General features: G+C 48.4%; 1 protein-coding gene across 7 annotated transcripts in view; it reads right to left on the reverse strand.

Annotated features, from left to right (window-relative positions):
- Positions 1–10,904: 10,904 nt before the first annotated feature.
- The window catches only part of LOC140427113 (prolyl 4-hydroxylase subunit alpha-2-like), a 195,791-nt gene continuing 184,078 nt past the window's right edge, over positions 10,905–22,617 (reverse strand). For all 7 annotated transcript variants that reach the window (XM_072512642.1, XM_072512638.1, XM_072512640.1 and 4 more), the window contains 2 exons: positions 18,048–18,144; positions 10,905–16,051 (listed from right to left, as the gene is read on the reverse strand). In XM_072512642.1, coding sequence (XP_072368743.1) covers positions 15,981–16,051; positions 18,048–18,144 — 168 coding nt within the window. In that variant the 3' untranslated portion in view covers positions 10,905–15,980. The remainder of the gene's footprint in view (positions 16,052–18,047; positions 18,145–22,617) is intronic.

The following is a 22,617-nucleotide window of genomic DNA, read 5'->3' on the forward strand; positions in this document are numbered from 1 at the left end:
AAATAAAATTACAAATGGCAGTCCATCTGGTCTTTTATCTTTTTAATGTTTGTGAAGCCTTGCTGGACATAAATGTTTATCAGCCCTGAAACACTTTGGTAGGTCGTGAAGGTATTCCAAAGATTTATAACTCTCCAAGTGAAGAAATTTCTGCTTGACTTCGTCATAAATGGCTTATCCTGAGACTATGACCCCTAGTTCTAGACTCCAGGCGGGGAAAACGAGAGCCATCCGTCATCATAGTCTATCATTCTGCTCCGTCTGTGGTGGGCCATGTCCGAACACTTGGGGCCTGGAACACACGTTTTCTGTCAGACTACATTTGTTTCCAAAGCAACTCCCTTGTTTGAAACTGTAGCCACGTAAGTTGGCCAACTCCCGATTTAAAATGGCGAACGGCAAAGGCTGATGGGAAAATCAGCCAACATAGACAGAAACCAGCAGCTGCAGGTTTGCTGTGTATTTACCTCTGAAAAGGCCAGACAACATCGATACCAGCGACCATCAGCATAACAAAGTAGCAGCCATCTGCATACTGATGAGCAATCCCCGGGAACAATAAGTAGCATTTTTGACACACAAAGCAAAGCCAGACTCCTCGGCGCCAGCAGGAGCCAACACAAAGGAGGTGAACGAGCACCTCAAGACCGCCCATCGATCAGGGAACCGCTCCAGTATTGGAGAAATCGAACCAAGCGATTGGGACAAAGTCCAATCACTTGGGACCAGGTACAGGGTCCGCCCCGAAAGGCGGGAAGCCCCTGGGGACTATAAGAGTTGAGCCCCAAGTTCAAATCTGTCTCTCTTCACCTCTGCGTCCTGCCCGGGTCACCCAGCAACACGAACCAACATTGACCGTGACCGGTGCAGTGACTCCCGATGAAGTAAGTCTTATTTCAATGCTCGCTACGAGATAGGCGCTCCTAGCTACCAATCCGTACCAACTTCGAATCCTGCAGACTCAGAACCCGAACGAAAGGCCATTCGTTTCCCTGACCTGGTGGGCCAGTCCGAAGTTAAGTATTGGCCTGTTAGTTATAGAAGTAGCTTAGAAGTAGAATTTGTGCATGAGTAGCGATTACTGTGTTTAATAAATGTGCTTTGATTTGAATCTTACTAATCGGTGTATTGAGTTATTGATCATTACTTGGACTTGAACCTCGTGGCGGTATCATAAAGATACCTGTCGGCTCGAGAGCAAAGGTAATAAAACAGAGCAATTGAAACGGAAAATCAGCAACATAACTAAAAAGCTTCCAGATAACAATCAAAACGTTCGCGTTTACTTCTCCCTGCTAATTGAAACTGCTCACAGAGAGTGGAACGTGACCTTGAGGTGGCCCCTTCAAGCACTGTTGTAAAGCTTTGCCTAAAACATTCAATGTGCATGGCTCCACTTTAAGTGTTTCTTCATCTTAAACAACACAGTGGGATTCTCTCAGCCCGCGACTAGAACCGGAGAATCCACGCGACTGGCGCGAATCGCGGCACGCCGCCCCGACGGCGGCACGCGATTCTCTGCAGAGCAGAGACTCGGTGCCATTGGCGCTGGCATGGTTGGCGCAGCGCCGGTCGGGGCCGCTCTACGCGGCCGGCCCGCCGATTCTCGGCGGGGGATGGGCTGAGCGGCCGTCATAAAAATGCCGAGACCCGCCGGCGCCGTCCACACCTGCTCTCGGCCGGCGGGACCTCAGCGTGGAAGGGTCGGGGGGTCGGCCTGTGGTGGGGGGGGGAGGTCCGACCCTGGAGGGGTCTCCGATATGGCCTGGCCCGCAATCGGGGCCCACCGATGCTGCGCGGGGCCGGTGCATTGAAGAAAGCCACTGCGCATGCGCGCGCTGGCGCCTTCGCCACTGCGCATATGCGGATCCTGCGGCGCCCAGTTCACGCTGGGATCAGCAGCTGGAGTGGCGTTAACCGCTCCAGTGCCATGCTGGCCCCTTTTGCGGACCAGAATTAGTCGTCGTGTCGGCCCGTTCACGCCGTCATAAAACGCAACGGTGTTTACGACGGCGTGGACACTCTGCCGCGGGATTAGAGAATCCTGCCCCACATATTTAACTGATGCTGCACTTATTTGACATGCCGCTTTTGGTCCCAAAATCTCTGGTGTTTTCTGGAGCTATGTTCTGTCACTGAGGTGGGACTGGAACTACAGAATCTACCTGGATAGCAGTTTGTAAAAAGAGCTGCATAAGCAAACTTATTCCACGCAGGGTTTCTTAATTTATTTTTGAAAACCACAGCCCAGCTCACAGCCCGTTGGCTCCTTGTCAGATATACCAATTGGATTAGTCACATCTGTTCCCAAAACATACTCTGCAAAGAATTTAAACTTAACACTGGAGTCTGAGGAAGTGGAGAAAGCTGCTCTCTCAGCTATTAGCTCACTTGTACGACCCTAGTCAGGGTGCACGCAGACCATGTTTTATCCTTCTGCTCTGGTCTCAGTACTTTGAAAAGGAAATAGAAGCCTGTAGAAAAGGCAAAAGAAGATGTATATGGATAGCCCAGGGATGGCACAGGGGGTTGTAGCACTGTGGTGAGTCCCTCTATCCATGCTGGCGGGATTCTGCAGTCCCGCTGCAGTGAATGGGAGATCTGGCTGAGCGCCCAATCCCCTGTCTGTCATAATATCCACTCATGAGATACAGACAGGCAGTGACTGACACACAGAATAACCAATAAACACACAGGACACAGAACAACCAATCACCAGACAGGACACTGCAGGGGACACCACCACTATAAAATACACGAGGCATCAAGACTCTGCCTCTTCTCACTGGATACAGCTACAGAGAAAGTCAGGGTGCACAGTGCAGTGAGCACCGTCTCCAAGTGACAGAGCTAGTCTGGTCAAGCCAGACAGAGGTTATCAGTTTAGATTAATAGAGTGTCAACTCACAGCAGATTATGTACAGCAATCAGCAGGTTCAATAAAACAATGTTGAACCATCTCCTGTGTCGGAAGCCTGTTTCTCGTCTTACTGCATCCAGTTACAGTCAGTGTTAAACCAACTCATATAACACATCATGGTACCAGGTAACTATTAATTCTAACGAACCTACCTCGAGTGAATCTGCAACGACCGACAAGCAACCATCCAGCGGCATGGAAAAGATCCAGCCCACTCCGCAACTCCGGATCTCCGGCAACCTCGGCGCCAACTGGAAGGTCTTCAAACAGAAGTTCCTCCTGTATATGGAGGCCTCCGACCTCGAGGCAGCATCAGATGCCAGGAAGATCGCGCTGTTCCTGCCGACTGCGGGGGATCACGCCATCCACATCTTTAACTCGCTCACGTTTGCTGATGGTGAAGCCAAGACAAAGTTCAAGACAGTTCTGCTGAAATTCGACAGCCACTGCCAAGTCGAGGTGAATGAGAGCTTTGAATGGTACATCTTCCAACAGAGGCTTCAGGGTAAGGATGAACCTATTCATTCCTTTTTGACCCATCTGCGCATCCTAGCGCAGTCATGTAATTATGACTCAATTGCTGATTCCATGATCCGGGATCAGATCGTTTTCGGGGTCCATTCCGACTCCCTGCGGGAGCAGCTCCTCAAAATCAAATGGATGACCCTCTCCATCGCCATCGAAACGTGCGTTGTCCATCAACTTGCCAGCAATCGATACTCCCGCATCAAGGCGGCAGAAAATGCAAAACTGGCCTCCCACGAGGCAGAAAGGGTGCGTCGCCAGAATGCAAGGCCTGAGCATTGAGGAGAGTGGCCGTTTCATGCACTTTTCCCGGGTCCCTACGCATGCGTACCACGACCGGGAGGATGATGAGGCTGGAAATCCTACAACGCATGTGCGAACGTCGGCCGACCGCACTGCGCATGCGCGAAGGCGCACGGAACGCGCGGACGTCAGCGTCATGAAGTGTCAAAATTGTGGCTCCGCCCATTTAAAGTGGCAATGTCCAGCCAAAGGAAGGCGATGTCTACAACGTGGAAAGCCTGGGCATTATCTGGCCTTATGCAGGTTCGCTCCACTGATCAACAGCCAGCGATCCCAGCTGCAGCGCAGACGTGTCCGCTGCATACAACAAGGCATGCCGGATTCCGATCCCGAAAGCCCAACGAACCCCAATGCTGACTGCCTCGAGTCTCCATATCGGGTGGGCACCATCACCACAAGCGAGCTTGTCTCCTCCGCTCCTGCAAAACGCCTTTCAATCCTAAGTGTGGATCCTGACGACGAATGGTGTGCTGTCATCACGGTCAACCAGTGTCGCATCCGGTTCAAATTGGATACTGGCGCGTCTGCGAATCTCATATCCCAGTCAGACCTCGACAGCATCCGAGACCAACCTAGAATTCTTCCACCAGCCTGCCCGCTCCTTGACTACAATGCCAATGCCATAGCTGCTAGTGGCTCGTGTCAGCTAAGTGTCTCGCACAAGGCAATCAAGGCGACGTTAAGATTCGAGATCGTCCAGCCTGACAAGGCATCCCTGCTCGGTGCTCGCGCATGCAAACTCCTAAATCTGGTCCAGTGAGTTTGTCCTCTGCACCTGTGACTGCCTCGCCCAATGCGAATCTACAGGCTAAGATAGATGACATCCTCACACAATATCACAATGTGTTCGATGGGATGGCCACGCTCCCGTATCGCTACATGATATTACTCAAGCCGAATGCCACTCCAGTCATCCATGCACCATGCCGGGTGCCGGCTCCTCTCAAGGGTCATCTAAAAACGCAGCTGCGAGAGCTCCAAGACCAGCGTATCATTTCAAAGGTCACGGAACCAACAGACTTGGTCAACTCCATGGTCTGCGTCAAGAAACCCTCTGCTGAACTACGAATTTGCATCGATTCCAAAGACCTGAATTGCAACATAATGTGAGAGCACTACCCGATCCCGAAATGGGAAGAATTAACCTGTGAGATGGCTCATGCCAAATTCTTCACCAAGCTGGATGCCTTACGTGACTTCTGGCAGATACAACTGGACGAGTCCAGTAGGAAGCTATGCACATTCAGCACTCCGTTCTGCAGGTATTGTTACAACCATATGCCTTTCGGTATCAGCTTCCGAAGTCTTTCATCGAATAATGGAGCAAATGCTGGAGGGCATCGAGGGGGTGCGAGTCTATGTGGATGACGTGATCATCTGGTCCGCGACGCCCGAGGATCACATAGCTCGCCTCAGACAGGTTTTTCAGAGAGTCCACTAGAATGGCCTCAAGTTAAACAGTGCCAAATACTCATTTGGTCGGTCTCCAATCAAGTTTCTGGGTGACCACATTTCCCAGCAGGGTGTGCAACCTGATGCTGACAAGGTACTGGCAATCAATGCCATGAAAACCCCAGAGGACAAAAAGGCGGTCCTACGTTTCCTTGGGATGGTAAATTTTCTAGGAAAATTCATTCCTAACATGGCATCCCACACCACAGCCCTCTGGCATCTCATATAAATGTCCACAGTGTTCCAGTGGCTTTCCGCGCATCAAGCGGAGTGGCTTGAGCTGAAGGCGAAGCTCACCACAGCCCCAGTACTGGCATTCTTTGACCCGACCAAGGATACCAAAATATCCACAGACGCAGGCCAGGGCGGCATTGGTGCGGTGCTCCTCCAGAAAGACGACTCCTCGTCCTGGGCTCCAGTGGCATTTGCATCCAGGGCCATGACTCCGACCGAACAACGGTATGCCCAGATCGAAAAAGAGTGCTTGGGTCTCCTGACAGGAATAGTCAAGTTTCATGACTACGTATACGGTCTGCCAAAGTTCACGGTGGAAACAGACCACAGGCTCTTAGTCCACATAATCCAGAAGAGTTTAAATGATATGACACCTCGGCTTCAGCGAATTCTTCTTCGTCTCTGCCGCTATGCCTTCGAATTCATTTACACACCGGGTAAGGAGCTGGTAATCGCGGATGCCCTATCCCGATCCATCACCACGACGTGTGAACAGGTCGACTTCATTCACCACATTGAGGCCTAGGTACAGTTGTGTGCCAGCAACCTCCCAGCCACTGATGAACGAGTTGTCCAAATACGAAGGAACTGCCAAATATCCTCTACTGCAGCGCGTGATGCAGCACCTCGCACATGGCTGGCAAAAGGGGCAATGCCCTCAGTTCTTCAACATTAGGGACGAGTTAACGGTTGTTGAGGGGATCCTTCTTAAACTGGATGGAATCGTCATTCCCCAAAGCATGCAAACCATGGTGCTCAAACAGATCCTTGAGGGTCACCTTGGGGTCGGGAAATGTCGACGCAGAGCTCGGCAGGCAGTTTACTGGCCTGGCATCAGCCAGGACATTGGCAACATGGTCCTCAACTGCACCACATACCAGAAATTCCAACCATCCCAGCCCAAGGAAACACTGCAACAGCATGAGATCGTGACCTCTCCGTGGTCTAAGGTGGGGATAGACCTCATTCATGCAAATGGGCATGATTACGTACTTCTCCAGCTACCCGGAAGTGGTGAAACTGTCGAACCTCATGTCAAAGTCAGTCATCAAGGCCTGCAAGGAGACTGTATACCACTCACAGTAATGAGTGACAACGGTCTATGTTTCTACAGCCAAGAGTGGTCCAACTTTGCACATCCTACCACTTCAGGCATGTCACATCCAGTCTCCATTACCCCAATCAAACGGGAAGGCCGAGAAAGGGGTCCACATTGTCAAGCGGCTGCTTTGCAAGGCTGCAGACTCAGCATCTTATTTTCACCTTGCGCTGTTGGCATACAGGACAACCCCTCTGTGGTTTGTCTGCGGCTCAGCTACTCATGAACTGCAACCTGCGAACAACTGTTCCAGCCATCCATGTTCAAGACCTTGACCACCTCACGGTGCTGCAGAAAGTGCAGCGATCCAGGGACCAGCAGAAGATCATGTATGATGCTCATGCCACTGATTTGTCTGCGCTGGCTCCAGAAGATGTTGTTCACATCCAGTTGCCTGAGGGAGGCTGGTCAGCCTCAGCTGTTGTCGTCAGACAGGCTGCCCCCAGGTCTTTCGTTGTTCAGATGGCTGATGGCTCCATTCTACGGCGCAACAGGAGGGCACTGCGCCAAGTTGTCTGCCCACCACCTGACCACACCTTTCCGCACGTCATCATGCCTCCTCCGGACATCTCGCACCACGAGGCCACCGATCTGGCAGCAAGCCCGCCTGCCCAGGTGCCGGCGTCCCCCCCTCCACCTCTGAGGAGGTCGACAAGAATCCGTCGCCAACCACAAAGACTGAATCTATAGACTTGAACCCTGTAAATTTTGTTCAGTTTGCTCTGTATCTGCATGCGAGACACCTTCCCATGTACATATGTTCATTCACTCACCATTTGTACATCGTCATACATGTATGTACAGCCACATTAAAAAAAAATTTACTTCAAAAAGGGGAAATGTCATAATAGCCACTCATGTATATAATGAGATACAGACAGGCAGTGACTGACACACAGAATAACCAATAAACACACAGGAAACAGAACAACCAATCACCAGACAGGATACTGCAGGGGACACCACCACTATAAAACACACGAGGCAGTGGATCAAGGCATTCTGGGAGTATGGAGTTGATGTGTCTCATGACCCACCTCTCAAAGCACTTCATAATGATAGATGTCAAGGCCACCGGACAGCAGTCGTTGAGGCACGTTGCCTGTCTCTTATTTGGCACTGATAGTCTCCTTGAAGCAAGTGGGAATCTCAGAATGGAGTAGGGAGAGGGTGACGATGTCTGTGAATACCCCCGCCAGTTGGTCCGTGCAATTTCTGAATGCATGGATGTCAGAACATGTTTTCCCTGGGTTCACTATCAAGAAGGCCAATCTGACTTGAGGCTGCGATGGTCGGTATGAATGTGTCCCAGGCTGTTGAAGCAGTTGACAACGGTTTGTTGGCTTCCTGCTCGAAATGAGCATAGAATGCATGGAGTTTATTGGGGAAGGATGCTCTGTTGCCAGAGATTCTACTTGGCTTTGTTTTATAGCTCGTTATATTGTTTAAGCCTTGCCACAACAGAGAGAGTCCATGTCGTTAGTCTTGTGATTCTAGCTTAGTCTGGTATTGTCTCTTGGCATCCATGGTGGATATGCGGAGGTCGCACCTAGATTTCTTGTATAGGTCAGGATCGCCTGTCTTGATCACCTCAGACCTGGAATTCAGTGGAGAGCGGACCTACAGTGGAAATAGAGCAGATATAGAGCTTTCTTGGAGAAAGCATGGAGGAGAGAGGAAACAGATCCTCGTCTCTGTGTGGCTGGGACTCAACTGCTCTTGAGGCCTGGAAGAATTATCCCACTGGGGTTGGATCTAATCACCACCTGTTACTGGGCAGAGTACGGTCTTTTGGCAAACATATTGGCCGTCAGTTAATTAATTGAACCAAGTCCCACCCCATCTCTCTCTGGTGCCGAGAAAACTGAAGTCTCCTGTTCATACAGCAGAGTGTTCTTTCCTATAACTTCAGAATTATTCACTCCTCTGCTACTTGACTTGAAGATACATGCCCATTAATCATCCATAGATCAAAAATGATAACAGCAAAATAAAATGAAGGGGAAATAAGGGAATAAACAGGAAGGACCCTTACAACAAATGAATTTAGTAAGGATAAAGGAGAAATGTCTTTACACAGTGGTTAGAATGCGGATCTTGGGAAGTGACGCAAATCGCTTAGATGCTTTCAAAATGAAACTAGACAATCATAGGAGATGATCAAAGGAATCAAGAAAGAGCTGAAATTAGATAAATGGAGTGGCAGAAGATTTGTAGAATAGCAGTATGACCAAGAGGTCCATTTCTGTGCTGAATGTTCTATCTAATTCCACATAATAGAAAAAGCCTGACAAAGGACAGATACCAGCCTATGTGTTCATTTTCTGACAAAGCTTGTAATAGAGGTTAATTTGTGTCCACAATTCTGGACCCCATCCTGACACTATTAAGGATGCAAAGTGAATGAATAACATGAGGCTCAATTTCCACAGACGATAACTTTTTGTCCTTTCCTCAGCCCCAATTAGAATGGTTGCCAGTTAGTAACCCTAGCTGAGAAACCACTAGAGCAAAGTGGAAGCAGAGGGCACCCAATGTCTACCACCAGCACTATAATGCTCCTGATTTCAAACTGGAGATGGGAATGTGCAAGCCATGTAATGGATAGTGAACCTGGATAGTCCGGGGATGTGAATGTGGATGGATTTTGTTGGGAGTTTGCCTGAGCACGGTTAAAAAACCCACCATCTGTACTGGCAGGTAGGAATTTGGTGGCCAGACATCACAACCAGGGACCAATGGTTTTGATCCCGTTATCAGCCAAGTTTGGGTGGGACTTTGGCGACGATCTGGATCTGTAGTACCATTGGAAGGGGGTAGTCATTCTGATCACTCTCTGTAGGAGAGGAGGTAGGCGAAGGAGGCCATAAACTTTATTTTAAGACTGGGAGTGGCAACACCGCCCCTCCTGGATAGCTAAATTCAGAGGCAGTGGGGTAGTGGTATTGTCCCTGGACTAGTAATTCAGAGACCCAGGGTAATAATGCTCGGGGGACCAGGGTTCGAATCCCACCATGGCATATGGTAAAATTTGAATTAAAAAAATCTGGAATTAAAAGTCTAATGATGACTATGAAACCATTGTTGATTGTCGTAAAAACCCATCTGGTTCACTAATGTCCTTTAGGGAAGGAAATCTGTCGCCCTTATCTGGTCTGGCCTATATGTGACTCCAGATCCACAGCAATGTAGATGACTCTTGAAGGCCCCCCAGCGAACAAATCCTGAAAATACCTCTTCAGGCCTTTGATTCACGTCATGGTAGGTCTGGTCTGACAGAGGAACTGTAACTGCTCCCAGTTTACATTCCTGACCTACAATGCATGATATTTCAACAAAGACTCACCTGCTTAAAAGAGTAGGTTGACATTAGGACCCAACCAATGGGAAAGCAGTGGGATCAGGCGATAATAACTGGTCTCATCTTACCAGTCCGCTGTTCAGTTAAAAGTTGCAGTTAAGGACATACAGGTGGAAGCCATTGATTAGGTGATTATTTGAACACAGAGACACCCATGGCCAAGTTGTCCATTAACAGGGCCATACTCTGGGCAGTTGAGGAGGTCATCCAATCCAACTGTCTGCCCTTGGTTATGTCCACTGTCGGGTGGACTTGCAGAGGGAGCATGTGGTGTACACCAGCACGCTCCAGGCCTTTTGTGATTGGTGGGTACGCAGGGGCTGGGGTCTATTACCACCCCAGGAATGACATTTTTATTTAATTTATTGAGTTTCCTTCTGAGTTTAGTTACAGTGCCCCAGCAGGGCTGTCTCACCTGCCATTTTTGTTTATTGACCATTGTTTTCTTAAAAGAGTATAAAGAAACACTTACTGAAACAAGAGAAGAGTGTACTCAGGAGATAGAGAACATAGAATCCATCCAGTGCGAACAGAGGCCATTTGGCCCATCGAGTTTGTACCAGCCCTCCGAAAGACACCCCACCTAGGTCCACTCCACCGCCCTATCCCTGTTACCCCACCTAACCTGCACATCTTTGGACACTGAGGGGCAAATTTAGCATGGCCAATCCACCTAACCTGCACATTTTTGGACTGTGGGAGGAAACCAGAGTACACGGAGGAAACCCACACAGACACGGGGAGAACATGCAAGCTCCACACAGACAAGGCCGGAATCCAACCCGGGCTCTGGTTGCTGTGAGGCTGCAGTGTTAACCACAGTGCCATACCTGTAATGTTTTATTCTGTGCATAAATCTATTTTAAATAAAGATAGGGTATGGATTCTTCTTTCACCAAATGGCTTTCTGGAATATAACATCAACCGGAGAGCATTTGAATCATGCTGTCACTTATTGGGTTGAAGTACATTTTAAAGTACAACAAAGAAGTCCACACACAAGTCTCCCGTTGAGCAGATTTTCTTATTTTATTCATTCATCCTAACACAGTAAACAGTTGGACCATGGCTTCCTCCAATCACTTTGAGCCATTTGTGCTCCATACAATACCAAAACAAATGTAATAACATTCAGATTTTTAAAAAGCTAATATAACCACTCTGTATTTAAAGAAAATATATGCAACGAAAACACCAGAAGTAAAAAGGCAAATGTAATCAAACATAAGTAATTTTCTGCAATTGCAACGGCCCAACCAAATTTACTATCGAGGTGGGGAAGTATCTTTCCCCTCCTCGATATTTGGAGTGAAACTAGTAAAAAGAGCATTGAAATAATTACAACGGCAATTTTGTGCTTCTTTGGATTTCCAAAAAAATCTGTTCAAATGCCACAACAGACATAAAATAGTTGAGTTTGGGTTCAAGCGTGTAAAGGGATAAAGATTAATTATGCAGCTTTTGAAGGAGAAAAATTATGGACCACCCTATATCTATTGGTTTCTGTAGATTTCAGTTCAGTTACATGGGAGGCACAAAATGCAATTCATAACTTCAATGTCATGTGGTGGTGAAGAATTTTGTCCTCCAAGAAATTAATCTTCATTACAAGAGTGCAGGGGGATATCTGTGCTATTAAAGGATCTGAGGATTTAAAGCCTTCAACGGTGCCTCAGCGATGTTCTTTTTAACTGAAGAAATCATTAGAATGCTTCTCCTTAAGAATCTACAAAAGCAGAATCCATTTTGTTTTCAGCATTTTTTTTCCTTTCGTGAAACAAAGTTATTGTGTCCATTTTAACTGTCCCTTCCCAGCTGAGAATGAACGACATGGAATTTACAGCACAGAATTGAGGATTCTTATCACCACCTTGTCAAGGGATGGCCAATAAATGCCGGCTTTGCCAATGACGCTCTCATCCCATGAAAAAATAGAAACGGGCCAGTCTGCCAACTGGTTTATGCAACATTTAGTCTTTACAAGAGCCGTCACTTACCCCTCTCCATGTTACCCTTCAGTGTAGTTCTCTCTTTTTTTCTACCACATGTGCTTAACCAGCTTCCCCTGAAATGTATCTATGCTATTGAACTCAATAATTCCTTGTGGCAGTGAGTTTAACACTCGAATTACTCTTTGGTTGCAGGGGTCAGGAAGCCTGGAAATGAAAACGAGGAGATTTTGTCAAATCTGTCATCAGAACCTATTTGATTCTCTGCTTCTCAACCTACAGAAATGGACACTGGCATTTGTCTGTTGTTTATAATGGTCTTATTAACTCATGTTGCTGCATTTAGTAATTTGTATATTTGTCCTCCTAGATCTCTTTGTTCCTCTGCCTCATTTTCAAAATGTCTGATACCAGCTCCTTATTCTTCCCACTGAAATATAACAGCTCACATTTATCTGTACTGAAATTTATTCGCTAAAGGCCCATTCATTTTATAAATTTAACAATGAGCTGTATTTTATATCGGCGCCAGGGAATGAATGAGGGTGAATGACTCTAATGTTTGGCCACTGCTAGGGCAGCACCTGAAGGATGAGGATGTATTTATTGATGGCTGTGCATCCTCAAGTTAGGTAAATGGTTCTGGAAGTAGCAGGGCCAGTGAGGAAGATCAGGCAAGAAGGTTGGGTGTTGCTGTGACCAACTGGTACTTTTATCAGGGGGGGCAGCCATTCTGATTGGTAGGTCAGGGCAGGGGTGCTGGGAGTGCTCTTGGGCAAAAGAGTGTCCAAAAAAAGAGGTGTCCCCTACCCTAGGAACCTTCTGTGAAGCTGTCAGGTCTCAATGGACAGGTCTCCCAATAGTGTAGAAGTCAGCCTCCCCCATTCTCCACAGCGGGTAAGGAAATGTCAGAGGCCCCAAATTTGCAACTTAAATGGCACAACTCGCTTTTGGGTGAGTCACCTGCCACACCAGCAGAACGGTAATGACCTTCCTGTGCCGTCTTGTCAACTTTCCTGCCTCCCAAAGCCTGGGCCTAAAGAACAGGCAAAATCCAACCTAATGTCTTCTTCTGTCATGTTTTTCCTCAGTATTAATGTTCCCCCCCCAGCCCCTCCCCAACCCCCACCACACAATTTTGGTGCAAACTGCAAATTTAAGTTGTACTTGTGATCCTGGAGTTCAATACCTTGATGCAAATGGTAAACAATGATGATTCTAAAGACGGTCCATTTGGAACGCCCACTTCCCACTTTCGCCAGTTTGACTGGCAGCATTTAACACTTACAGAGCTGATGGAAAGAGCAAATCAGGAGAGGTACAAAAAAGGATGATCCCTGCTGTACCATTCTAGAAGGATCAAAATGATAAAACGCAAGGCCTGGATATCATTACTAAACATTTTGAAATTTTAGTTACAATTCTGGTTCTGTTAATATTTAATTTTACAGATTTGAGACAGCCTCTATGTGCCTTAGATCCCTGGTGTCAAGTCAAGAACCAAGGAAATGGAAATTTACAGAAATGGACAGCGAGTGAACTTCTACAAGTGGGTTCAATGGAGGGCATGGGGGGGAAACATGGCGGGTTGTCTAGCAGTGCAGTGAGATTACCGCTTGAGTGATTGTAATGCACTTAGTGCACTTTCATCTCTTTGAAGTGGGCAATGTTTACAAACATTGGGGTTTCACCACTTAGGCCACTGAAGCATGAAGGGATGTGAATGGATCAAAGCGGCAGATGGTTTTTATGAGCTGTCAATCACAAACCATTATTGGAAAGCCATGCATGGACTGCAGACAGTGGATCTGTGGGAACCAGATGAAGGCACAGCTGCTCTCCTTTGAGGAATGGACATGTGGGGCGGGATTCTTCCGCAATTGGCGGGGCGGCCCATACCGGATCCAAGAGCGACGTGAACCACGTCGGCGTTGGACAGCCCGGAAGTTGTGGAATCCTCCGTACTTCCGAGGGCTAGGCCGGCGCTGGAGGGATTGGTGCCAAAGGGCCACCGCCGGTCGGCGCGAGTTGGTGCATGTGCAGGACTGCCAGCGTGTTCTGGCGCATGCGCAGAACCGCCGGGGTGTGTCCTGCGCATGCACAGGGGGCTTCTCCTCGCCAGCCATTGCGGAGCCTTACAGAGGCCGGCGCAGAGGGAAAGAGTGCCCCCGCGGCACAGGCCCACCCACAGATCGGCGGGGCCCGATTGTGGGCCAGGCCACCGTGGGGGTCCCCCTGGGGCCAGATCCCCCCGCGCCCCACCGAGGACCCCGCTAGATGGCCGACATGCCAGGTCCTGTATGGATGGACCATGTCCATTTCACGCCGGCAGGACTGGCCGAAAATGGGCGGCCGCTCGGCCCATCAGTGCCCGGAGAATTGCCGGGTGGCCCGCTGCCAATGGCCCCGACCGGCTTGATCCCCGCCCCAAAACCGACGCCGGAGAATTCGGCAGCCGGCGCCGGAGCGGTGGGGCGGGATTCACGCTGCCCCCTGGCGATTCTCCAACCCGGCAGGGGGTCTAGAATCCCGCCGGTGGTGTTGCAAGGTAAGTATTACACCTAGAATGCTTCCCACAGCCCCTGTTTGGACTGCTCTCTAGCCTTCAGACAGGGATCTCTTTTCTGGATGGGCAATCTGTGTGCATGGGGGGGGGGGGGTAGATGCGGTCCGTTGAGTGGATTCCTCTTGGCAGTGAGTCCCTGGGGTGGTGGGGATCCCCCTATTACAAGGGTCCCGGCAGCGGCCCCAATTACAGGGGTTCTAGGGGGGGGTGAGTCGGGTCACCCCCATACTTGGGGTGGGACAGCCAGGCAATCCATGGGTGGGAGTTGTATCCTTTCCCCAGCATGAATTTGCTCAAAAATATTGATCAAGCTGGAGCCACTGACATTTTTCCACTAAATAATTCAGGTTAATATTTACAGCAGAGCCTGTTTCTCTACTTATTTCTTTATTCTCTTGATGTGGGAAACACTGGCAAAGCTGAATATACTGCCTATTCCTCCTAGTTGCCTTGAGAAGGTGACAATGGGTCTTCTTGAGCTGCTACATACAAACTTCTGAACCAGGTCTAATTTTCGGTGCAATGGAGTCACTCAGGGAAACAATGAAGATTGTCACGAATAATATCCTGAATTGGTTGGACACTTTGGCCGGGATTTTCCAGCCCTCTTGCGACTGGTTTTCGGGTGGCGGAGGCAATTCGTCCTTGGCCACCCCTCCTGACCTGCTGCCGGGAGGCGAGGGTTGTGTTCGTCAGGAAAGGAAGATCCCGCCAGTGGGAAGAGCTGCAAAATCCTGCCATTTCTGTTCACAAGTTACTCTTACTGCAACATGGAAACGATTTGGGTTAATTTTTGGAACTTCAGGGAGAACTGAACACCAGCAATATCGCAAAGAGATGATTAGAATGCGAAAACATTGTAAACTGATGCTGAAAATGGAATGGAGTCTGCTGAAGAGTTCCTCAAAGTCCAGATGGTAACAGGAAAACCTTCTCATGTAACTAGTAAAGTCAGAAAGGAGAAACAGTTTGCACATCAATGTTCTCCTTAACTGAAGTGTTTCAGCAAGGTTTTGAGCACTGGGAAAGGCTGCGCTTGCCCAGGAATGGCGATACTGAGGTGTGAAGAATTGGAGAAGCACAGAGCTGTATCCATGTGGGGAAAGATGGGTCCAAAGTGCACATTTTTCTCTGTTCCAATTCATAAGACGGTAGGACAAAAGGATGAATGAATGCTCTGATATTTTCATCCATTTCTTTCTCTAAACTGAAAGGGTTGTTGTCTTCTGCCAGACGGCATTGCATGAGGGTTTTGCTCATGTACGTTACTCATTGCCATTTAGCTGGAATTAACTTTGTGTTGGATGTGACCAATCAACAGAAAATACTACAAAGAAGGGATTTTTAAAATTGAATACCACAGTTGGCCTAGTTTTTGGGAGGTGTGGGAGAAGTGCGTGTGTGTGTGGGTGTGTAGGGGGGGGGGGGGGAATGGAATGAAAATAACAGCAATGATCGAATCAAAGTGGAATGCATGAGGTGATTGACACTTGAAGGGGAAAAATCAAATGTTGTCTGTTTGCTTGTCCTGATAAAGGTAGGGAAAGGTATAAACAGCATGGTTCACAAAATCAATCCACTTCTGTTAATCCACACGGTCTCTTGAACTCTTGTCCTCTCTCATGTATCCATTTGTTGGAAACTGTGAATGAAACAAAACAACGGTTAATGAGAGATTAAAGATCTGCAACACATCAGAGTCATCTCGTGTAAGAATTGTAATTTATAATCTGTCTTCATGAATCCCTTCCAGGAAATGAAAATACATTAATCATGACTCTTTCATATGGAGGGGGTCTCTGATGTGGATGTGTCAGTGGGTGTGGTGTTGGGAGGGGGGGGGTTGGTCAGATCACTCTCATACATGCATGCTGTGGTGGGAGGGGGGTGACCCAGCAATTCCCAGGGTGAAGGTGGGGAAGTTGCCCCCACTTGTCATTGGAGGGGGGGGGCAGGATTTGCATTGTAGCGGAGGAGGGGGGGCTGTCACCGGACCTCGCTATCGGGCCACCCGCTCAAAATGACAGCCCGATAGCGGGATTCAGAACGGAATCCCAGGCACTCCCCGGCATGCATAAATGTGCATGGCAAGGGAGAGGAGATTGCTTCTAGGTGCTGCTCTGAGTGCCAGCGCAAACCAGAAGCGATTCAGTTCTGGTGGGAGAACATCCCAAATGCAGAATACAGCATCCCAGATCTCACTATGGTAAATTCATCTTAAAAAATAAATAAATAATTCTGAAATTAAAAGCTCATACTAAAAGTTATCATGAAACTGTTGGATTATTGTATTGTCCTTTAGGGCAGGAAAGAGGTTTATTTAGTCTTGTCTATTTTGAACTCTTAACTGATCTGGAAATGGCCCAGCAAAGCCAGTTTCGTCCAACTAGGGATGGACAATAAATGCTCATGTCCAGAGAAGGAATTGTTCCCTTAGTCTTTGTATGGAGCACACTAGATATTCACCTGTCAGAATAGGGTTAAAATCAAGAGCATAATGGCACTGTGGATGCATACACACTACATGGTATGTGGCATTTCAAGATGGCAGCTCACCACCACAAAAGGGCAATTAAGGATGGGCAATAATTGCTAGCCTAGCCAGTGATGCTCCATCTTCCATGATCGAATAAAAAAAAGTCAGCTGCAAGTTCAACTGAAGACAAAGTTGGACAGTTCTGGTGGATGTGGGCCGGGATTCTCCCCCACCCGGCGGGGCGCGGGGGCCCGGTGGGATGGAGTGGCGGGAACCACTCCGGCGTTGGGCCGCCCCAATGGTGCGGATTTCTCCGCACCTTTAGGGGCCAAGCCCTCACCTTGAGGGGCTAGCCCCGCGCCGGAGTGTTTGGCACGCCGCCAGTCGGCGGGAAAGGCATTTGGCGCCACGCCAGCCGGAGCCGAAAGGACTTCGTCGGTCGGCGGACGTCCGCGCATGCGCGGGACCATCAGCGGCTGCTGACGTCATCCCCGCGCATGCGCAGGAGGGGGTGTCTCTTCCGCGTCGGCCATGGTGAAGGCTGTGGCCGAGGCGGAGGGAAAAAAGTGCCCCCACGCGATTCCCGCCCCCGCCGAATATCCGGTGCCGGAGAATTCGGCAACCGGCGGGGGCGGGATTCACGCCAGCCCCCGGCGATTCTTCGACCCGGCGGGGGGTCGGAGAATCCCGTCCATGGTTCTCCAAATTGGAAAGTGCCCATAAACCAGCTAAAGGGTGTCAGTTTTATTCAGAGAGGATAACAGGCACGAGGAATGAAAATTAAAAATATGTTGGTGGAGTCAGAAATATTTTCTTAAGCTAAGGCAGATTGTTGACATTATGCGTGGGGAACTTTATTCTGCGTTTGGGCTTTTCTCTATTTGACTTGGGAATGTTTGACATTGACACTTGAGTGCCAAAGTTGGGAATAAAAGCTCAATGCATTCCTGAACAGAGGCCAGTCTCATCTGAATACAACCATCAATAAAACTTACCCAAAATAGAATGTGAAAAATAGATCTTTTCCACAAAAAGATGTGCCACATCCTGACAGAATCCAGGACGTAAATACCTACAGCCCTCTTCATTCACTTCACACACAAATCTCAATAAATAAATAAGCATGTGGCTATCAATGGCAGGATATGGTGTAAGAGCTTACCCCATTTACTTCCTACTAATACTGGACAGGCTGCGTGCCGTGTTCTATAATCACCTTCTCCACTTTTAAAAAGGTTATACCAAAAGACTGCTGTGCCCTGAAAATAAAAAAAATATGTTTAAATTGTGCTTATTACAATGCATTAGACAGATAAAATGTTTTCTTTAGAAGTAAAGCTGCCGTATATTTTTCTTCAGAACTAAAATTCAAGGGTGCGATTTAGCGGCGTGTTTCTCAGCACCTGCAGTTCCGAGAACGACCCCGCTATCAAACGGAAATCTTTTTTGACCTCAGCCACACTTATCTCGCTTTCTGCACTGACGAGAGCGGCCAGTTTTAAATGCCACCCCAATCTCGCAACCTGCCTCAGACTCCCCAGCGGGACCTCCACACCCCCGTTACCTGTTAGGGTGTCCTCGAGCCTCCCCTCACCCCACGTCAGAAGGGCAGGGCACCCTGGGCCCTATCCCTGGCACAGGCAACCGGGCACTTTGGCAATGCCAGCCGGCATCCTGGCAGTACAACCATGGCATCCGGGCAGTACAAGCATGGCATCCTGGCATGCCACTTCCAACCTGGCAGTGCCACCTGGACACCCTGGCAGTACCAAGGTAGCAGTGCCAGGATACCTAATTGGCAGTGCCAAGGTGCCAGGCTGGCCGTGTCAAGGTGCCGGGCTGGCAGTACCAAGATGCCCAGGTGGCAGAGGGAGTGCCAGGCTACTACTCTGCCCAGAGCCCAATCACCGAGGGACTCCGATGGTCTGGGGGACCCTCTCAGGTGCCATTATGCCTGGTCTGTGTGAACGATGTTACATGGCACCATGGTGAGGTCTCCCAGGTGTGGGCATTCGTTTCCGGGCCTCGGGAGCATTTGGGCGAGATCCAGATTGCAAGATCTTGCAAAATCTCGTTAGATCGCACGAGGCATTCCAAGCATAGAAAATCTCACGGCCTTGTCGCATCAGTGAGTCGAGCGCAATGAGGCTGTTCGATCGCGCCCAGAGTTTAGGATGTTTCCCCAATTCCCTTTATGACATGGAAATTGTTGGAACCATATTTTCTTTTAAAATTTAGAAAGACATTGCATTGTTTGTACATTTGGAAACTGACCTGTGTTACGACCCCTGATGGTGTTACGACTAGACAGAAAGATTCCAGAAAGGAACCCTGGCGCAAAGGACACTTTATTTTTATTTTTAGAAAACATAGATGAACAGAGTCACAGTTCCGCTATTTAGTTTTATTATCAACAAGAATTAAAAAATATTAAACAAGGGTGACACATTGGTTAACACCGCTGCCTTACAGTGCCAGGGACCCAGGTTCAATTCCGAGCTTGGGTGACAGTGGGTGGAGTTTGCATTTTTTCCCCGTGTTTGCGTGGGTTTCCTCCGGGTGCTCCGGTTTCAACACACAGTCCGAAGATGCGCAGGTTAGGTGGACTGGCATTGCTAAATTACCCCTTAGAATGGGTTGCAGGAATAGGGTGGGGGATTGGGCCTTGCGAAGGGTCAGTGCAGGCTCGATGGGCCGAATGGAAAGCAGCAACAGCCAAATCCATTACACAATGGTTGGCTCTGCTGCACAGATGATGAGTAAAATTTGTGGGAGTGCAATAGTTACAGTGGATTCAATTGTAAGAGGAATAGATAGGTTTTTCTGTGGCTGCAGACGAGACTCCAGGATTGTACGTTGGTGCTAGAGTCAAGGATCTCTCAAGGTGGCTGGAGGCCATTCTGAAGGGCGAGGGTACAAACAACATTGGTAAAAAAAAGGGATGAGCCCTAAAAGAAGAATATGGGGAGTTAGGAAGAAAGTGGAGAAGTCAGACCTCAAAGGCAGTGATCTCAGGATTACTACCACTGCCATGTGCAAGTCAGAGTAGAACTAGTAGCATTTATCAGGTGACTACGTGGCTGAAGAGATGGTGTGAGGGGGAGGGTTTCAGTATCCTGGGACATTGGGATCGGGCCTGGCGGAGGTGAGAGTAGTACAAACCAGGTAAGTTACACCTGGGCAGGACTGGGACTGGTGTCCGAGGGGGAGTATTTGCTCGAGTGACTGGGGAGGGTTTAAACTAAAATGGCAGGGGGATGGGAATCTCTGCAAGGAATCATAGAATTTACAGTGCAGAAGGAGGCCATTCGTCCCATCGAGTCTGCACTGGCCCTCGGAAAGAGCACCCTACCTAAGCCCACACCTCCACCCTATCCTCGTAACCCAGTAACCCCACTTAACCTTTTTGGACACTAAGGGCAATTTAGCATGGCCAATCCACCTAACCCTCACATCTTTGAACTGTGGGAGGAAACCGGAGCACCCGGAGGAAACCCACGCAGACACGGGGAGAATGTGCAGACTCCGCAGAGACAGTGACCCAAGCCGGGAATCGAACCTGGGATCTTGGAGCTGTGAAGCAACTGTGCTAATCACTGTGCTACCGTGCTGTCAGAGGAGGGGGAATCAAGGACAAAAACAAAAGACAGAAAGGGGAATAAGAAAAGTGATAGGCAGGGAAGCCAAGGGCCAGAATCAAACAGGCTTTCAGTGAAAAATAAAGGGAATGGGACAAGTAATTTTAAAAAGACGAGTCTTAATGTTTTGTGCCTTAACGTGCAGAACATTCACAATAAAGTGAATGCATTAATCGTGCAAATCGATGTAAACGGGTATGATATAGTCGGGTTATGGAGACATGGCTGCAGGGTGACCAGGGTTGGGAATTGGCCATCCAGGGATATTTAGGAAGGACAAACGAAAAGGAAAAAGTGGTGGAGTTTAACTCCACTTTAAACGGTGGAGTTTAAGGTCTTTTCCCCTTAAAACATTGCTGTTTAAAGGGGAAATTAATAAAATAGTGAGGAAAGATAATTAGTTCTCACGATGTGGTATCTGTATGGGTAGAGCTGAGAAACACGAAGGAGCAAAAAACGTTAGTGGAAGTTGTACATAGACCCCCAAACTGTAGTGTTTATGTTGTGTCATCAAACAGGGAATTAGAGATGCATGTGCTCAAGGAACATCTGTAATTACAGGTGACTTTAATTTGCAAATAGACTGGGCAAATCAAATCGGTAACAATACCGCAGAGGAGGAATTGGTTTTCTGGACCAATACATTGAGGAATCAACTAGAAAGCAGGCCATCTAGGAATGGTAATTGTATAATGAGAAAGGAATAATTGACAATCTAATTGTGCATGGGGTACCACAGGGATCGGTGCTGGGACCCCAGCTATTCACATTATATATGAATGATTTAGATGAGGCAACTGAATGTAATTTGCAGATGATACAAAACTGGATGAGAGGGTGAGCTGTGAGGAGGATGAAGAGATGCTTCAGTGTGATGTGGACAAGTTGAGTGAGTGGGCAAATGCGTGCTAGATGCAGCATAATGTGGATAAATGTGAGGTTATCCACTCTGGTAGCAAAAAAAGGAAGGCAGATTTTTATCTGAATGGCTCTAAATTGAGACAGGTGAATGTGCAAAAAGACCTAGATGTCTGCGTATACCAGTTGCTGAAGGTAAGCATGCAGGTGGTAAAGAAGGCAAATATTATGTTGGTCTTCATAGTGAGAGGATTTGAGTATAGGAGTAGGGATGTTTTGATGCAATTATACAGGGCCTTGTTGAGACCACACCTGCAGTTTTGGTCTCCTTATATGAGGAAGAATGTTCTTGCTATAGAGAGAGTGCAGCAAAAGCCTACCAGACTGATTCATGGGATGGCGGATCTGACATATGAAGAGAGATTGAGTCAGTTAGGAGTGTATTCACTGGAGATCAGAAGAATGAGGGTGATCTCATTGAAACCCGACAAAATTCAACAGGACCCGGCATGGCAGATCCAGAAAGGATATTTTCAATGGTGGGGGAGTCCAGAACCAGGGATCACAATCTGAGGATACAGGATAGATCATTTAGGACTGAGATGAGGAGAAATGTCTTCACCTAGAGAGTGGTGAGCTTGTGGAATTTGCTACCACAGAAAATATCTGAGTCAAAAATATATTTTTCAAGAGTTAGATATAGCACTGGGGCGAAAGGGATCAAAGGACTTTGGTGAGGAAGGCAGGAACAGACTATGATCATAATGAATGGCGGAGCAGGCTCAAAAAGCCGAATCGCCGACTCCTGCTTGTATATTCTGTGTATACATCCCCCCAAAACTCCATTGATCCCAATCTTGAAAATGTCACTTGTCCCAGCATTCATACCTTGGGCGGGATTCTCTGATCCTGAGGCTAAGTGTTGACACCGTCGTAAACGCCATTGCGTTTCCTGACGGCGTCAACATAGCCTCAGGATCAGCAATTCTGGCCCCTACAGGGGACCAGCATGGCACTGGAGTGACCCACGCCACTCCAGCTGCCGATCCCGGCGTCAGATGGGTGCCAAGGTTCCGCGCATGCGCAGTGAGACCAGAGCAATTTCCGCACATGCGTGGTGTCTCCCTTCTCCACGCCGGCCCCAACGCAATATGACGTAGGGCTACAGGGGCTGGCGTGGAACAAAGGAGGTCCCCAGCCCAAGAGGCCGGCACGCCGATCGGTGGGCCTTGATCG

The sequence above is a fragment of the Scyliorhinus torazame genome, chromosome 7 (genome assembly GCF_047496885.1).
Source record: "Scyliorhinus torazame isolate Kashiwa2021f chromosome 7, sScyTor2.1, whole genome shotgun sequence".
Lineage (NCBI taxonomy): Eukaryota > Metazoa > Chordata > Chondrichthyes > Carcharhiniformes > Scyliorhinidae > Scyliorhinus > Scyliorhinus torazame.